The sequence below is a fragment of the Myripristis murdjan genome, chromosome 9 (assembly GCF_902150065.1).
Source record: "Myripristis murdjan chromosome 9, fMyrMur1.1, whole genome shotgun sequence".
In the NCBI taxonomy this organism is placed as follows: Eukaryota; Metazoa; Chordata; class Actinopteri; order Holocentriformes; family Holocentridae; genus Myripristis; species Myripristis murdjan.
In genome coordinates, this window is record NC_043988.1 from 33,322,862 (window position 1) to 33,341,565 (window position 18,704).

The 18,704-nt window shown below is 42.8% G+C and overlaps 1 protein-coding gene across 1 annotated transcript in view; it reads right to left on the reverse strand.

The window, feature by feature from the left end:
• The window catches only part of bmp2k (BMP2 inducible kinase), a 60,278-nt gene that overhangs the window by 26,070 nt on the left and 15,504 nt on the right, over positions 1–18,704 (reverse strand). Inside the window, exons 2-5 of the mRNA XM_030060370.1 lie at positions 10,006–10,124; positions 7,390–7,495; positions 6,948–7,090; positions 958–1,079 (exon numbers count right to left, since the gene is read on the reverse strand). Coding sequence (XP_029916230.1) covers positions 958–1,079; positions 6,948–7,090; positions 7,390–7,495; positions 10,006–10,124 — 490 coding nt within the window. The remainder of the gene's footprint in view (positions 1–957; positions 1,080–6,947; positions 7,091–7,389; positions 7,496–10,005; positions 10,125–18,704) is intronic.

An 18,704-nucleotide genomic window follows, 5' to 3' on the forward strand; every position in this document is an offset into this window, starting at 1 on the left:
GTGTGGCTGGTTCACCAGAGGCCAGAGATCCTTGGCCCGCTGGCCTGGTGGTTTCTGTGTGACCAGAGTCATGAACGGTTTATGAGCTGTCATATACTGAGGATAAGCGCCACATGCTGCAGTTTATCGCGGCTATAAATGTGGGAAAGCAGACAGGCCAGATCTGACCGGACTACTGTGATTTAGCACTATGTACACACCAGAACTGCAAGCAATCATTTGTGATCATTTTGATGGATATTTTGCATATGAACGGCTCAGGGTTCCCACTCTGTTAAAAGTCAAATTCTTCAACTTTTCCATGACGTCCCAGGACTGAAATGTTGACTTATTTTTTTTCCCCTCCATTTCATTTTCCAAGCTGCTTATCCTAATTAGGGTTTCAGGGAAATGTTGAATTTGCATGAGCTATCTATACTTAAACATGACGTTTTTTTTCCTTGAGCGAAATTCTGAACACACATTCAAAGAGGTCTTCTTGTTTTATTCTGAGCAACATGCAATGAAAAAAAAATGTGTTTCGTGAATAACTAGTGACTGAGGCTGACAAAATTCTGTGATTTCCAAGAATTTTTCAATTCAATTTTTCAAAAACTTTATGAAATCCTAGAACTTTCTGTGCACGTGCATGAAGCGCTTTCTTTAAACCATTTTATGCCACAAAAATCAGATGAGTGCAGTTTATTTTGAAGTTTGGTTTCAACACAACAACACCTTGTGGAGATAACTGAGCACCTTTCCTCTGAGAATATGAAAATCAATTCAGCATCGCTCTCCCCTGTGATGCCCAACACTGTGACCCTGACCTGACGCTTGTCTGGCGGTCACCCTGACAGGTCATTTTGAAGTCCAACTCCTGGCTGGTGGAGGAGCAAAACTGCCGAGTGAATTTCTTTTATCTATCAGCCGCAGCAGATTTATGAGCTAAATGTCTCCTTAGTGGACTAACACACTTACTTCTTGATCTCGTCCTCCACAGCGGTCACGCCGTCCTTATGTGGCACCAAGACCTTGTGAGTGGAGCTGCCGAAGTCACACAGCACATAATTTCCCTGGTCATTCAGCAGGATGTTTTCAACCTGCCGGAGGAGGGGAGAGAGAAGAGTTTTTGATGTTCTTTAATGAAACATGTCACTATGAAACGGGGAGACAAAATAAGGAAAAGACTTTTAAAAAGTCCAACTCCCACTCACAACACATATGCCTGTGATGATCAAACAAACAAAATAAAAGGAATATGCTATACATAAGAAAAGTATAAACACAAGTTAAAAAAAAAAAAACACATGGTTACAACTCCTCTTTTGGCTCAAGCCAGTCAGGGTGGTTTTGAGATGACGAGAGAAAACATCCATCAAAATCTGATCAGTTTTGTCTGATCAGATTTTGTGACGTGGACAAATGAACAAGCAAAAACAACACGTCGCGTCTCCCCTTTATGCCGATCTGTGTAATTTAACACCGTAACACACCGCAGCTGTGCGACGCAGCATTTCCAAATTTCATAAAAACCCAATCAGTTGTGTCTGACTGTACATTTTCATTTCACCATACTGAAAATGAGAAGTATCGCCTTCTTTGCCAGCAGCTGGCGGCTGAGCGTGTCACAAACAAGTCAAGAAAGCACAGCGATCACTTCCCACTCCATATGTTAAAGGGGAATTTGCAGTTGTTTGTCTGTTGTGATCTGTTTCTGTATTAATGCAGAGCTGTAGACAGCTGAGACCATTTGTCAGTGAATAAATGCTTCAACTCCTCAAGACCCAAGCCAAGTCCCCGTGTTTCTTGCCTAAAGTAAAGGGGGTTAGCCCCAACGCTAGCGACAATGAATGGGTTAGCCAGCGTGACCTGACTCACTGAAGGTGGAGTGGCCTTTAAGGTGGAGCAGCTATTCTCATTTTAGTGACAATCGCAGCTACTTCTAAGCAGAGAACAGAGAAGTGTGGCTGCGGAGTCTCTCCTGTTTTTACCCGGGAGAGACCCCACCCCTGCGACAGAGATATCGGCAATCGCCAGTTGTTGGCTGACGTTCAGCAGCAGGAAAATCTGACAGATCTGTCCAACCCCATGTCACTCCCGGCCTCACAATCTCATGTGTGGGATTGTTGCCTGCTGTCGCATTTTGTCATAAATGAAATGAACGGGAGGCAGAACGTTGCTTGTTTCCAGGGCTGTGTGATATGACCTCAATCTCATACCCCCATATAGGTAATTTCATATCCTGATAATGATATATAATCACAATATACCACATTTTCAGTAAGTTACAAGAATAAATAGTTTATATAATATGACCACATGAAGAGTGATTGGTGAAGTGTGACAATAGTCCAGTAATTTTAGGCCAAAATTGGGGTCAACCTAGGACAAATTGCAAGAGAAGCAAACTCAACTGATTTTGTATCCTCAGTTTGTCCTGAGTGAGGGGAAAAAAAGTCCCAAGAAATCCCATTGGTGGAAAGTTTTGAAAATCACCTGTTTATGACCACATACCAAAAAAACACTGTTTTTAACACACAGAAATGCCAGAACAGATATTTAAACAGTGAATGAAAAGGTTACTACATATATAGTAACCTTTTAATTCACTGTTATATAGTAACCTTTTAATTCAAGGTTACTATATACATAGTAACCTTTTAATTCATTGTTATATAGTAACATTTTAATTCAAGGTTACTATATATATATATATATATATATATATATATATATATATATATATATAGTTACCTTTTAATTCACTGTTTAAATGTCTCTTCTGGCATCTGGCATTTATTCCTTATATTCCTTATTAGCGCACATCAAATCAGATAATGTGTGATATACATGTGTAAACAGAATAATTCAAAGAACTTGTCATTGACTTTTTTTCTTGTCTTTGTGTGTTTAATCAACTTGTGAATTTTTATAGTGATATCTGAAAGTAAAATTTTGACCCCCTTTCCCCTGTTTTTTGGTAATATGTGGTCATAAATAGGTGATTTTCAAAACTTTCCATCAATGGGATTTCTTGGGACTTTTTTTCCCTCACTCAGGACAAACTGAGGATACAAAATCAGCTGAGTTTGCTTCTCTTGCAATTTGTCCTAGGTTTTTTTCATAAAATGACTGGACTACAAAGTCCTACTTGTTTCACTATGGTGACATAAAAAAGTACAGTTAGATATCATGTGTGACTGACAGGTGAAGAAACAAACATCCATCCATAGCTCCTTCCTGTTTTTATTATAAAAGGAACAACCATTAAAAACACTGGATGACTTAACGTATACAGTCCCACATCATTCATGTACATGTGCACGCATACAGCATTTATGCCTAAAGCAGCAGAGCTCAATGGTGACAACTAAAAACACCATGAGGGACAGAGAGACGAAAACTCGTTACAGTAATGTTGCCAGCAGAGTCTCATTAAGGCTGTTTTCTGTGGCCTGGGAAACAGCACCATCATTTCAATAACACGTCTGTCTGATAAGAGATCTCTGTTCTATTTGTTTTTAATCAAATCTGTTTCTTTTTGGGGGGGGAGGCGGGATGGAAAGCAAAGCTGGATAAGGCAGGCAGGTTGCATATGAGGCTTGCCAGGAAGGCCTGATGTTGTTGCAGGCCTTGGCTTTGGCTTAATACTTGATTTTAGGCCATATCAGTGAGACCTGCCAAGCCTGAGAAGTAAACATAAGCAAAAGAGGGGAGGAAGAGTGAATGAATAAAGGAAAGAAAGCGAACAATAATTAAATGAATGCAAGAGGATGAAAGAAAGATAGGAAACAGGAGTTTCAAAGTGACAGGCAGACAGGACAAAGAAACAGGAACAGAGAAGTAAGAAAAGCAAAGACATGGAAGGTGGCAAAAAGCTGAGAGAGTGAAAATGAGAGACTGGAAGGGCAGAGTGACATGGAAAAGTGTGGGCAGAGGATCCAGGAGTGGACATCTGGAAACTGAAAGCCAGTCCGTCGTGCTGACAGACATGAAAAGAGAAGAGAAAGAGAAAGAGCCTTCAGACTGTCCGGTAAAAACTGAGCTAATGAAAGCAGGACGGGACGGCTCGATACTGTTGACAGCTCAGGGTTAAGGGTTTTTTTGGGTTTTTTTGCACTCTTGCTTCCCCTGGCGATGCGTGACTGGGCCTCCCTGCGCTTTTGTGTCCCCACTTGGTTACGTAAGCCATGTAGGCCGAGCAGATAGACAGCGAACAGAGGAGAGGCCTGTGGAGCTGAAGGCAGCGCTCTGTTTAGAGGCTCGTCCAACTGGACAGAGGACAGCGCCGAGCAGGATTCAAAATGAGGTGAAGGTAGCCAGAGGATTTTGAGATGCAATAGCTACTGTGGCCTACTGTGACCAAAAGTTTGTTTGCTGCCCTGATTATAAAGGGAGAGAAACAGGAGGAGGAGGAGGAGAGAGACAGAGAGAGACGAGGTGGATGAGCAAAGAAGGGGGCAGAGGAGGAGGAGGAGGAGGTGGGGGAGGAAACAGAAAAACAGGCTGGGAAAGGAAGTGTGGGAGCATGACAGGAGGGAAGGAGTTGGATCGAGCAGGAAAGGGGAACTGAAATGGTCATCGGGAGTTTTTCTTTTGCTGACCGAGCACAGAAACTTTTCCTCTGAACTGACAGTAAATCACTGTTTGCTAGAAAACTGAAAGTTCCCCTTTTTTTGATTTAGGTTACACCTTTAGAGCTCAGTGCTCGTGATGTTTCTGCCCTGCACTTTTCAACAGATCACCTGTCAGTCCTACAGTGCGGGCAGGACTGTGACATCTTTTTCCTTGCTTGTCCATTTATGGTTTGGTGCTGCAGCAATAATTATGTAATTTTATGAGGCTATGTTTATCAAGGAAAGAGAGCAAAGTCAGGGTTAAGGATAGGCCATGCCACTAACTTCAAGAGCAACACTCCTTGCTGATCTCCACTGCTCATGCTAACTATCTAACTCTTTCTTCAAACCTTCATATGATGCAAATCTAGACTTTAACAGGCTGCACACCTGAAAGTCAATGCGCCAAATCATCTCTATAATAATAAATAATAAACTTTACTTGAGAAGCACCTTTCAAAACAAGGTTAACAAGGTGCTTTACATGAGCATTTTAGAATAAAAAAAACATTTCAGGACTAAAACAAAAGCTAAAAACAATGGAATAAAGGGGACAAGACAGTGGGAGAAGAGTAAAACAGCAAGACAAACAAAACCAGATAATTAGAAAACAAAAAAACAGAAACAGACCCCCTAAGGTAACTAAGTTTCTTTGAGTTGAACAGTGTTTTTTTTAGTATTTAATCATTTACTCATTTTAATGTTTTTTTTTTTTTTTTTTTTTTTTTTTTAAGTTATAAAAGCTTCATTCGACCAGAAATACCAGTGTGCTGTCTCATTATTCTAATCTCATTATTCTGACAAAGCTACACAGTAGCAATGCATTCTGGGTTGGCAATTAAAACTGGCCGGCAATCAAAATATTTATGCAGCTGTCTTGGTGAATTTTATTGATTTAAATGCTCAAAAATATGTTTGTATGACTCAGTTGCATTTGATTGTGACTGCTTTAATTATTACTGAGGTGGTTTATCAACACTGAAACTTGTGCACATGCCTTTTCTGACTGTCAGTAAAAGTCTATGGGGGAAAAAATAATTAAACATAAATAAATTATTGAATACTGAACGGGCCAATCTGATTACATGGAGGGAATTCTGATTTGGGTTCAGCCCTGGACTTTAATGAACTGGATGTAGGTCGGATCACTTCTGTGTTTTATAAATCAGAGACATTTATTTATACAAACATGTTGCTGGTTATTACTTTAAATCACATTAGGCTTCAGCGTGCAGCCAGAGGAACATACAGCACAGTGAGTCAGTGGGTTCAGTGTTTTCCCCATGGACACTGACAGGAGACACGGTTATTGATGAACACACTGACTCGGGTCAAACCTCTGACCTTTTGGTGAAGCGTCAGACTTTCTTTCTGCCCTTCTGAACATAAACACACGTTGTTTACAGTCTCAGACAGCATGAGAGTACTTTCATTGTACATATCATGTGGTTTCTTCTGACTGCAACAGTTGAAAAGGGTCTAAAATGCGGCTACAACACGCTCTCCTTCCTTCTTTCTCTCTCTCTGTAAACACGTAAGATGCAAACAACCCTGATAGTTAATTTGCTATTTTCACATTTTGTTCAGTCTGTGCAGGTCGGCTGCATGTCTAGTCTTGATGTCTTTTGGTTTCTGTTGTTATCTAGCTCACATCTCATTTGGGGAGAGGTGTGTTTACAGGCCGCTTAAGATTTCCTCTGTCTTGCCTGCAAAGTTTCTTTTTGTTCTCCCCATTTTAGTTATTTATTTATTTTCCTTCCATTTTTTTTTTAAGGTTTCGTGTCTGTCAGCAAAGAACACATTCTGGACACATTGGAGGCGATGTTATGTCAGATTCAGGTAACAAGTCGAATCAGGGTAACAGATGGGATTCAGGAAGAAAAAGTCACACGCTGGCAAAAGTCTTGACCGAGCATTTGATATAATTTAAGCTTATTATCTGGCCGATATCTGAATTTGATAATCGTGTCCGACTCTGTTCCCCAGTGTGAAAAAGAGGAAGTAAAGTCAGGCCAGCATGAAGGAGATGTAACGGAGAGGGAGGAAGTGAAAAGAGGAAGGGGATGGAGAGGTGAAAAGAGGAGGAAGATTAGGATCAGAGAAGTGGCAAGAAGACAATGGAGAGGGAAAAGGAGGAGGAAGAGGAGATGCAAAAATACAAAAGGGAGGGAAACATGTAGAAAAAGATGTTTAGTGCTTTTGAAGACCTTAAAATTAGACAACTTAAAGCTTTGAGACTTTTAACAGGACTTGCAGATACTCAGGCGAGTCCTCAAGGCTGGTGGGACGGAGAGATGAGGTGAGAGAGGGAGGGGGAAGGAAAAGAAAGGAAGAAGGGAAGGTCTTCCTCACCTTTAGGTCTCGGTGGATGACGGGAGTCTTGCACTGGTGCAGGCGAGCGACGGCCTCGCAGGTGTCGCAGAAGATGTGGAGGACTTCAGCCTCGCTGAAGCCCACATTCAGCCGCTGGTTCATCTGCTTCACCACCTGACCCGCTGTAGGGAGGGTGGGGGGAGGGGCGTTAGGAGTCAATACTGACCAATCTGTGATTTTCAGCTGACAGCCAGTATGTTTGGTGCTGTGCAGCTTTCTGCACACCAGATTTTCCAACTGGGACAATAACGTCTTCAACTGCACACGATTATGAGTGATAAGCACATTTATGTGCATCTAATACATAATAAAACAGCATTCACTATCATTCCCACATATGCCAACGTTCAGCCTGGTGATAATATTATATATTGACAACAAGCTGCTGATGTGGAGTGTGGAAAACAGAGGGAGGCCATACCTTTACAGTACTCCATGAGGATGAGGACTTCCCAGACACTGTCTGAAACAGCATTGATGGTGGAGTCCAGATAACCTACGATGTTCTTATGACCCGACAGCTCCTTCTGCAGAAAGGAAAAAAAAAAAAAAAAAAAATACAGGTGAGCTCAGGACAGGAAGATACTGAAATACCCAGGAGGAACTGAGGGGAGAGACAGGGAAGCCCCACTACACAAAGAGCTGTAAATAAGTTATGTAAGAAAAAGTGCACAAAAAAACACAAAATATGAAGTAGCCGACACAGAAAGGGGCCACTGAAGAGTTGTGAATCATATCTGCGTGAACTCATGTGTATGTAAGTGATAATGTGCGTTGTTTATCCTCATGAGAAGTGTCTTGGTGCATTCTCTCCACCTGACGTCTCCACCAAAAACAGGTTGTGTTTACACCAAGCATGTCTGGGCTGATTTATCTGATCTCTAGGACATTTATTCCATCAGTTTAGCTGCCAGTGAGTCTGTCACGTTCAGAGGAAAGTTCAATACTAGAATCTGTGTTGAACCTCACCCTTTAACTCCACCACGGCCAAAGATCTTGAACTTGGCAGGATGAGAGGACGCTAAAATGTTAACAAGTCCTAGTTTGCTTGTTGGCTGCGTGGCTTTGATTCAGACCAAAGAAAGAGAGACGCCATTGTATCCTTAAGGCTAATGGGTACCCTGTCAAACAAATGTCATACGACTCATTTACTGTCGTTTTGACCTAATTTTGAAAATTTTGAAAAACATAGGACACTTGTACCACTAAAACCACCTGAGAACTATAACAAGGCAGATACACGTCATGAACTGTCATGCAGCACTGACTGGCTGACCGGCCTACAAGTACAGAGGGTTCTACATTTCCATGAACAGGCAAACTAATCATCTATACATGCCTTAAATTCAGACAAGTTTTTTGTATTTTGTTATTGTAGTGATGAATGGTTCTGAGGAGAGGCTGGTGGAGGAGGTCAAGCCCTGAAGTCCACATGGTCCAACTATTTACTCAACGTAGCTGCGTCCACTTAAGCCGCATTTACCCGTGTGGACTCTTCTGACTTTTCTGATGGCTCTGATGTCACACAAATTGCAGTTTGGCATTAACACCGACAGATTTGGCGATCACTGCCTAGGAGTTGAAACCCCAATGCTATGAAACATCATGCGACATTTTGTCTTATGAAGTATAAATCTGAATATTCAGAGTATACTGCCGAAAAAAAGATCCAAGCAACCATCTGAATTCAGTCCAGCCCGATCTATGCCATGTGGCAGAGACAATGCTTTTTGTATTCTTCAATGTCCTTAGGCCACTCTGATCCTTTCTCTCTGCTCTAATCTCATTTAAATTGTTTGATTGATTGGATTAAAGCATTTAAAGGGCCTCGGCTTGTCCTGGTGGGTCATGAAATGCCAGCATGATCAGAGAGGCTGCTGTGTTGTGGAAACTGACACACCTAGGGCAAAGTCACAACAGGCCAGAACTGTGTCAGTGTTTCAGGTCAGATGTGTGCGTGTGTGTGTGTGTGTGTGTGTGTGTGTGGGCGAGTGTTACACATTGTTCCAGTCGATCAGGCAGTGAAAACACACATACATGCACACACAAACCTAGCCAAACAGCTCAGAGTGAGCTGCTCAGTAACACACCGGGGTCAGAAGTTCACCACAAGACATCTGTTGTTGTCCAAGTTAAGTCCACTGCTGCTAAGTTAACGGAGTGAGGACAACACTTAAAGTGAGAGTATTTAATTTTTAACATGACATAAAACTACTTTATTAACCTGATACCATCATGTGAGAGTGTTTGTGTGAAACAGGGGAAGTATTTTTCAATGGTTCAGGTGAATAAACACAACGTCAACCAGCCCACAGCGAAAGGCGGACAAAAGCAGTTTTTTTTTGTCCTTGCCAGATTGGAAACACTGAAAAACAGGGCAGGTTAGGAAGACGGAACAAGGTCAGTTGAGGAGACTGCCCCTTTAATGCCTCTTTTTTTTTTTTTTTTTAAATGAGGGCTTGTGTCTGACTGAAAAACAGGAATGAGAATGACGCTGACAAAGGAAAAGGAGTACAATGTCGTAAAATGCAGAAAAGACACTGATATAATTAAATGTTGTTAAATTCAGTTCATTTTTTCAGCAACTCTCCCAAATATTATGAAGCAAGCTATTACAGTTACTATTTAGATGCATGCATGCAACTAGTGAGCGACCTGGAAAATATTACAATAAAGAGAGGAGTCAGAAAACAGAATTATAAATCATGCTTATTTCTTACTCAGTTTCTAAATTCTGCAGGCTCCCTAGAGGCTATTATGATGTTTAAAAACAATGTTCACTGTAATTATGGAAAAGCAGGTAATAAAAGCAGGTCATCTGGGTTGGAGGATGGCCTAAAGTTTTAAAAACAAACAAACAAAAAACATATGCCAATGATTTTTGCTGGCATATCCTTACTTTCTTTCCCTTTTTGAGAACAGCTCTTTAAACTGTCAGTGAAATTAGTAAAAAGCCCCCGTCTCTGATTAAAACCTGATGCGACCAAACTCTGAATGTCAGATGAGATCCGACATGATGGCGCTGAGCTGCTCTCACCATGATAGTGATCTCCCTCTTGTAGATGTTCAGGTCCGGGACGTTGTTGACGTACATCCTCTTGAGAGCACAGCGAACGCCGCTGTGTGTACGAGCCAGGAAAACCACAGAAAAGCCTCCTGGAAAAACAGAAGATGAAAAGTCAGTGTTACATCAGCACACTTACACGCATATTTACGCCAGTACTGCATTACAAGCTCCTGTTTTTTTTCCACCATGCCGTCCTACTACTGAGTAAGATGGGAAATCAGCTCCTGCCAGCAGCCAAATTATGATTTCATTCGGCCTCTGGTTGAAAATTTTATCACATCCACCTGCCCCTGCCAGGTAGCCAGCCATCACTCTGCGGTCCTATTATGTTCTAAAGGTTAAACTTGGCTTGTAAAATGGGCAAAACGGATGACACATTTTGGAAACAAGCAGCCGCCGCGGCTGACAAAGCTGTGGCAGTCACGCTCTGAGTTGAAGCCTATCTTACGACATTCAGTGGCAGCGTTTAAAGAAGTTAGCCCTTTACTGCAGACGAGGAAATTCTGACCAAGTTACACAAGAGCATTAGCATGTTGTAAACTTCTAACTTGACTGGAAAATTTTTTAAAAATGATTTCATCCTTAATTCCGCTCACTGATGGAGCAGTAGTGCAGCAGCCTTTGAGCATGAGATTAAAAAAAATCAACAGTGTTTTTTTTTTTGTTTTGTTTTGTTTTTGCTTTAAGTTGCGCATAAGTGTCACAACATAGCTTGTCTGTTACACAGGTTGGTAAAGCAAATATTCTGACTGTTCAGCCTTTTTTTTTTTTTTTTTTTTTTATAGCTACAGTAGAGAGAGACAGGGAAGGCAGGGGAGAGAGAGGAGATAACATGCAGCAAACAGCCCAGACTCGGATTCGGACCCAGGGCACTGCAATCAGGACTCAGCCTCTACAAGCGGTACACGCTCTAACCACGTGAGCTACCGGGGCGCCCCAAACACTTTAACCATGACAAATTCTTTCCTGAGTTATTCAAACATGTTGAAATCATACCGCACCTCTTCAAATTTAACTGCATCTGCTTGTTTAACTCTAACATCACAGGTTCTGCTGTAGTTTTTTCACTGCATGTAGTGAAAAATAGAGTCTCTTTCAGGGTCAAATTGAAAAGAAAAATTGTCTCGTATCTCGTGTGTAAATCAAGTAGTAATCTTCCACTGGCCATGACTACCTGCAGTAACTTTTCAACATTTTACCCTGTCCAAGCTCTGTCAGCACGAAGACTGTACAATCCAAAGTGAAGCCATATTTTTGACTTGAAGCGGGATGGAGCAGTGTGTGGTTTGTAACTCTAGCATCTTGAACTGTACTGTCTGTACAGCAAGCCGACAGGGATAAGGAGCCTCACAACCTGTAGTTCCAAGCACACTTGTGAAAGAGGCATTCCTTAATTGTACAGTTAAATTACTGATATCTTGGTTACTGAAAAATTGTCTTAATTTGGAAAAAAAAAAAACGATGTGGAGGAAATGCTGCAATGCTAAAATCTGCACACAGCTTACACAGCTCAGAATCATGATTTTGTACTTAATCATTTTTTTTTTCTTCCATCCTACTGGAGATCAGTGAGGGAGGGCTTGTTACCAAAAGGTTGCTGGTTTGCATCCCAGCTGGGAAATCTGGGTACTGAAAGTGAAAAGCTCCTGCTCTGTCACAACATGCCCAGGTGCAGATGCAAGTTTGTTCAAGTATGAAACATGGTGTTGCTAAAAATAAAAAAAAGAGCGTGCATACTAATGAAAGTGCAAAAAAGCCAGAGTTCTTTTTTGGAATACTGCTTTTTTGGGAATTTACACTTTATTTGACAGTGAAAGTCGAGAGATAGGAATGGCAGGGCAGAGAGAGGGATGACATGCACCAAGGACCCAGCCCGACACGTGGCACGCGCTCCACCAGGCGACCCAAAACCCAGAAGTTCTTAACCGAGGTTCACTCAAGGTTTAATGGAGGTTCTCTGAGATGTGTAATGCTAACAGCAGCCAACTGGTGTAATTTCATAAACAAGTAGGCTAAGCTCATTTAGCTTGCGCTGGCATCACTCCCATCACGCCTAATCCTGCGGTGAAAGAAGCTGCACACCAGCTTTATAAAATCTGCCAAGTTCTGTTAAATTTGATACACGAAGCTCACTCTGCAATGTGAGTGGACTCTTAATGGAAAACTGGATTTCTGGTATATAGGAACAGAGGGTGTTGACAGCAGCAGGGACAGAGGGAGTTTGGCTCGGGTGCCAGTGGCTGTTCTCACTGTCCCATGTGTCTCTCTGGGTGAATGGACACTAGCGCTCTGACGTGACAGGCCCCGGTCTCATTAGGAGGAGCTCACTGAGTCATTGAGTGGTAGGCATCAAAGTCCCTGGGTCGGGAGGATAAAGAAAAGATCCACAATGGTATGCTTGTTGCCCAACAAGTTCCCTTAGGTCAGCTGAAAAAAGAGCATGGATTTGGATTGGGGATGAGCAGAGGGGGAGGGGACTGAAAGAAACAAGCAGGCAACAAAGGTTTTCATTGAGGAGTGCATTAATATTAAGGCCAAACAGGTTTGTGTGTGGTTTGATAACATTGTGAAACTAACAGTTCAACAGTAGGAGTGTGTGTTAAGCCGGCTCTGCCTGTGTCTTGCTATGAGGATAGTAAATATAAAAGATAGCAGGCCTGCAAGTGAGGCAGAGCATGCATAAACAAACTGAGGCTTGGTGTTTTGTTGTGTGTAGTCGCAACAGTGAAAGTTACTGTAGCAGATATATCAGATTAGACAGTGGGCACTGAGGCTGCTCTGCAGCTAGCTAATGAGATAAAAGACAACCTGCTCCACACAGATTTGCAGCAGATGTTAACGAGAGGAGGAGCACAAAGTCAAGGTGGGAAATTACGACCACCAAAAAAACATTGGTAAATTTTAACTGGGACTGATAAATCCTCCACTGACTGCTTTGGCAGGTACCTGGCCATATCAGTGAGGCTTAGTTTTCATCTTCAAAATGTGTTACTGGGAAAAGACACAAAGATCTGGCTTTTATAATCCAACAGCAACTGTGCCTGGGGCATAAAAAATGTAAGTTCCCTGCCCTGCACATAATGTTGGTTAGGTAACCTACACAGTCCATATTACATTAGGTCAGCAGCGATCGATGCATTATATAGCCGAGCCTCGCTCCACATTAACAGAGCACCTCAGAGCAGGGGAGTTGATTTTTAAATCAGTTTAGGAAAAGCAAGCTCACTGAGACGCAGCAGCATCAAAAGACACTTGGGTCACTAATCTTCCATGACCCTATTTCACTTCTATGTCACATAAACATTGCTGTGCATCATGGGATTGACTGGGGGGTAAGTAGGTTAAACATAGGGGCTAAACTCAGAAGTTGGCCAGTGAAATGCCTAGGGAGAGGAAAAAAGACAGAAAATGGACAGCAACTTGACAATATGCAGTTTACATTTTGACGGTGCATCAGCACTTAAAACAGAAACACACCAACTATATTTCCATGAACAAAAGAACAATCTGACATTGTAAAATATACAATTATGGGTGTATTATACTCACTTGGATGATCAACTAAAAAGAAAGTCTTGCAAAATCATATCTGGCCCAAGTCAACTGAGGTAAAAAGCTAGCTAGCTATCTGGGGAACCAGTGTTTACTTAACACCCAGTCGCTTTTCTGCTCTATCTCTGTGATAATGCACAGACTTGGGGACAATATTCACTTTAGTTGCTCACCTCACACTCCTCTATTCACCACACAAACTTTCGAAACCCTTTCTAAATTTAGCTGTTGGTTTGTCATGAAAACTTGTTCCCTCAGAAACGACACCTAAACAGCCGTTCCTAACTGCTGCTAAACTACTAGCATTTGGTTATCATTATCATTATCATTATCAGTTAATGTTACTATTCTGAATTTATCGTTACCCCCCTCTCAATCCCAGACTGCAACGTGCTGTTTGTGTTATGACGTAAAAGTGAAACATGGCAATTAGGACTGCTACTGCTGACAAAGACCTCAGGTTTAGTGGCAAATAAAAACTGTACACAAGAGAAGATAAGAAATACATATTGTGGGTGAGACAATAAAACAAACAGCTAATACAAACCCTGAGAGACCAAGAGAAAAGAAAAAATACGACATGAGGCAAGAGAAACCAAATGGCATCAAAACTACACAGATACACCAACAAAACACATAGGGCCCTATCTTGTGCCACCCGCTATCCGCTGCCACTACCCGCTACCCGCAAATTGCGGATTTAGGAGCTTCCGCTATCCCTAAACGGTATCTTGCGCCACCCGCTACCCGTTATGCCGACTGCATCATTTGCGCCTGGAGGTGCGTCGTGGGCGTGTTTCATGCGCTATCCCTAAAGTTGCTATCTTGCGCACACACTTTAGGGATAGCGGATAGCGGGTGGTCAGGACCACCCGCTATCCGCTTTCCCTAAAGTGTGGGCTGTTACGAGAGCGCGCCCAGGCGGCTTCAATGCGCCCCCGACGGAGCCTCGCCACACACACGGTCGGACTGATACCGGGACGCCGCCGGAATGGACTGAGTATATTACTCATATAGACTGTTTAGAGGAAAGACTGTTTTAATTGGACACTTACGCCAGCACGTTTTATTGTTTTATCATAAGCCAGCAGCTGTGCTATATTTTTATTATCATTTTAATATTTTATTTGCCCAATCTACCTTGTCAATAAATTAGTTTACACATAGTTCCACCTCTGCCTCTTGTGTGTGTGTGGTGTGACCCGGGGATTTTACTCAATCAGTACAACCTTGTGACACGTCCACTTGGACAGATGTGGCTCCATCTCCCGAATTAACTCGCCTATAATATAATATATAATATGTATATAAAGCCACCTTGCTTTAGCCTCAGTAGAAGCCCTGAGAAAATCTACCTCCCTCTCTCCATCGCGGGTTTAGGATTTAGGATTTAGGATAGCGCATCCTGCCCTTAAAGGCAATGGCACCTGGCACACTGATTGGTTAACTGGCGTAACGCCCAAAAACACGCCTATACATAATATAGCGGGTAGCGCAGGTGTTTTGCGGATAGCGGGAGGTGCACAAGATAGCAATTTTACGGGGGAACGCCTCTTCCTAAATCCTAAATCCGCAAATAACGGGTTTAGGGAGTCTGGCGCAAGATAGGGCCCATAGAAGGCAATGCTGGGGACTTCTAATAATCTCTAATAGCCATGATACAGAGGAGAGAGGGAGTCATTTTTTCCCTGTCTTTGAATTTTTTTTTTTCTTGTTATAAGCCTGTTGGGGCTTTAACATCATTACCACCATTACAGTTTTTTTTTTCTCTCACATTTACATTTTAGGCATTTAGTTGCCTCCCTTACTCAAAGTGACCTACATCCTTTCCCGGGTTATTCAAGGTACAGCATTTACATATGTTTATATTATCCAAATTAAACATCTCTGACAACATCAAGCAGGGGGAAAAGATTGTTCTAGAGACCAGTGTGGTTTCATTAAGGCAAGTTTTAAAGTTTTATTAACCATTTGGTCCTCATTTTGAGGGAAAACAACACTGTTTTCGCATTGACATTTTTCACCAATAAAGGCACTCAAAACACTGGGTAAACTGGCCTCACCGCACGTCTTACTGACCTAAAACAAGTTAAAAGTGAGCAGGACAGGCTTTGCTAGCTGCCTCTTGGGAATGGAGTGTGTGTGTGTGTGTGTGTGTGTGTGTGTGCCACCTTTTCTTTTCCTCTGCTGACTCAACTGAACATTTTCCTCAATGCTTCTTATTCAATTATGTTTTCTAATGGCTACACAACAGAAGTTATTTCCAAAATATTGCACCAATGGAAAAAAGTCATTACTGCCACGTGAAAAAGTTACATCAGCACTGATACAGCCAGCTGTCAATGTTCACTGACATAGTTCATCTCTCCATCCTTCAGTTTTGGCTCTTATGTCATGTACAAATAAAATCCTCAACACCAACGTCCTACCCTAAAAACAGAAGACAAAGTTCAGTGCAGATGTCAGCTCTTTCCCTGCTAAACCTGCAGATTTGGTAACATATAGAGTTAATGGAGATAATCACATTCGCTCTATGTATGAGTGAATGCAGCTCCTCAATGGAGGCATTCATAGACTCCTAATCCTGTCATCCCTAAACAGGTTGCGACAGAGACGAAGCGACTTCTGCCACAAGCGAATCTGCGAGAACCACAGCTGATTGCGACGACTGGACGCTGTTCATCGATTTGCCTTGCATCCTAATGTCAGTCCGATGGCCTCTGCGAACTGCTGGGCCAGGCTAAGATTGATTTCCTGTAACGAGAAAGCGGAGAGCAGAGCCATCCGGAGACTTGGGGGCAGTGAACTCCAGGCAGAAAATTGAATCATATGACCTTGTGTCTTGTGAGGGAGCTGCTTTTAAAACAGCAGGAAGCACTTATTTATGAGGCAGAGAGAGAGACTTTCTGCTTGCTGAAACCCAATCAGAGGTGATGCAAAGCCCACTTTCTAATGCTGCCATTTAAGAATAAGCCACCAGTGAGTCATCTTGTGCACATCTTAAGGTTTTTTTGTGCTGCCTGGACTGAGAGATGTAGGATCAAAGTGTAGGCAAGGATGAAGCCAAGAAGATGAGAGGGTTGCATGAACCGGATGACAGATTTAACAGGGCAAAATCCATTTGCTCAGGCAGAAGGCCAAGAGGCTAAAAAGAGCAGGCTATTAAGCATGGTCTTCAGCAGGCATGGACAAGGCCCAGAAGAACAGCTAACATTCATTGGAAAAATAAATCAATCCTTTTTAAGAGAGGGGAGAAAAAAACAAACACGCTCAACACTTCACTGAACATCCTGAACTCCAAACTCACTGCGATGGTGTTGCTTCACAGTACGCACCATTCTTTACAGAGCACTCTTGTCAACGCGCACTGCTTCCCCGACAGCAGCTGCTACCTGTCTGTCTACAGAGAGGGACTACGCTGCTGATCCCTTCAGCAGCCAGCGTGGTGTTTCCGAAGGCCCGGTGGCATTTGTGAAGCAGGAGGAAGACGGAGGCCTCGGCCCGGACCGGCCTATCCACTGCTGCATGTCCGCCTGCTGGCCCGCCCTGCGACTGACGGAGACCAGATGCTTCAGGATCAGGTTCTCACTAAATCACTGCCCTGGGGCTTTTGTTGCCTCCCACGGCCATGCCAACCACGGAAGTGGCGAGCCATAGAGTGTATTATTCCCCCGAGTGGCTCTGGATGGGATGATTTGTTAGAGGGCTTTGTGCTCAGCATAACAACTTCCTGGATAAATGAGGGGGACCTAAAGAATACAAAAGGCCCCTCACTGTACAGGGGATTGGCTTCGACCGGTGAGAACAACAACATCGTCTGTGACTGGCGGACACACAGAGATGCAAACACTGAAACAGAGACAAGCGCTGAGCGGAGTGGCACATCCTAATGCAACTGTGTGTAAAGACGTGCCCAGTAACAGACTGGGCAAGGCAACGGCATGTTTAGGATTCTCATGTGACCGCAGGAACTTTTCTTCTAATGGTGATGGTGAAATGGAAACAACAAAACAACACCCCATACAAGGGACTTATGAAAAATTCATGCACATACTTTGTGTTAGCAGCAAGCCCTGAGAGATTTACTACACTACGTCATATTGGTCTTCACTGTTCCTCCAGGTAGAGTTTACCCACCAACATCCACACAGGCCAAATTCTTTCTCCCCAACCTTTCCTTGAAGCCAAATTGGACCTCCTCGGCCTGTCATACTGAATGATTGCTTTTTATTTTCCCTTTTGAGGCTTTATAGTCAATTACTGGAGGAGGCCAATATTCTGAGACTCATTACTTCAGAAGAAAAAGGGATGTAAGGGATAAACTGGCACATTAGAAACATATTTTTCATGTTCCATTAATAACCTGCCTTTCCTCAAATCTTTCAACAGGGGTTTCTCAACCTGAGGTCCTAACTCCTAAGTTGAGGGACACCACTAAAGGGTGCCCACACTTATCTCTCTTTTCTTTCAGACTGTTTTGCTAACAGATGTCCTTGAAAAGAAGAAATTGATTTGTTCCAAGTATCATTGGCTGACAACATATTGTACAGTAAAGTCCTTGTCACTGAATACTTTCAGTGTGATAAAACATCACTGATGGAGATGTATAACTTCAGTGCCCAGCACCCATTAGTCACTTCCAAGTGTTGGATTGTACATCTTGCCCTGCTCGACGGGGGGTGGAAGCATATCACCGTGATGACACAGCCAGTTGTTGGTGGCAGTTGGGAGGAAAACCCCCGATCCGTCAAGCCATGCAGAAAGGAGGGGGAGCTGACGTTACAGCCTGGTTCTGAGGGAGGCCTGTAATTACTGGAGAATTTTCCCCTGCCCTGCATCCAGCACCGAAGACCCTGACATCACAGCAAAGCCTGACTAACTGGGACAGTCACAGATAGCCCACATGACAGTCTGTGGAAGGAGGCTTGAAAGAGAAACTTGACAGCCTTTGCGAAACAGATACTGGGTATGCCTTGTGATAGAGATGAAAAAAAAAAAACTTCAGAAGACGGGGTAGAGCAGTGTCTCAATGAGGGAGGATTAGAGGATTTAGTAACACTCAGAGAACAGAGATGGTACGTTTGTGGATTCGGCTCAGGCAACAGGCACAGATGTTC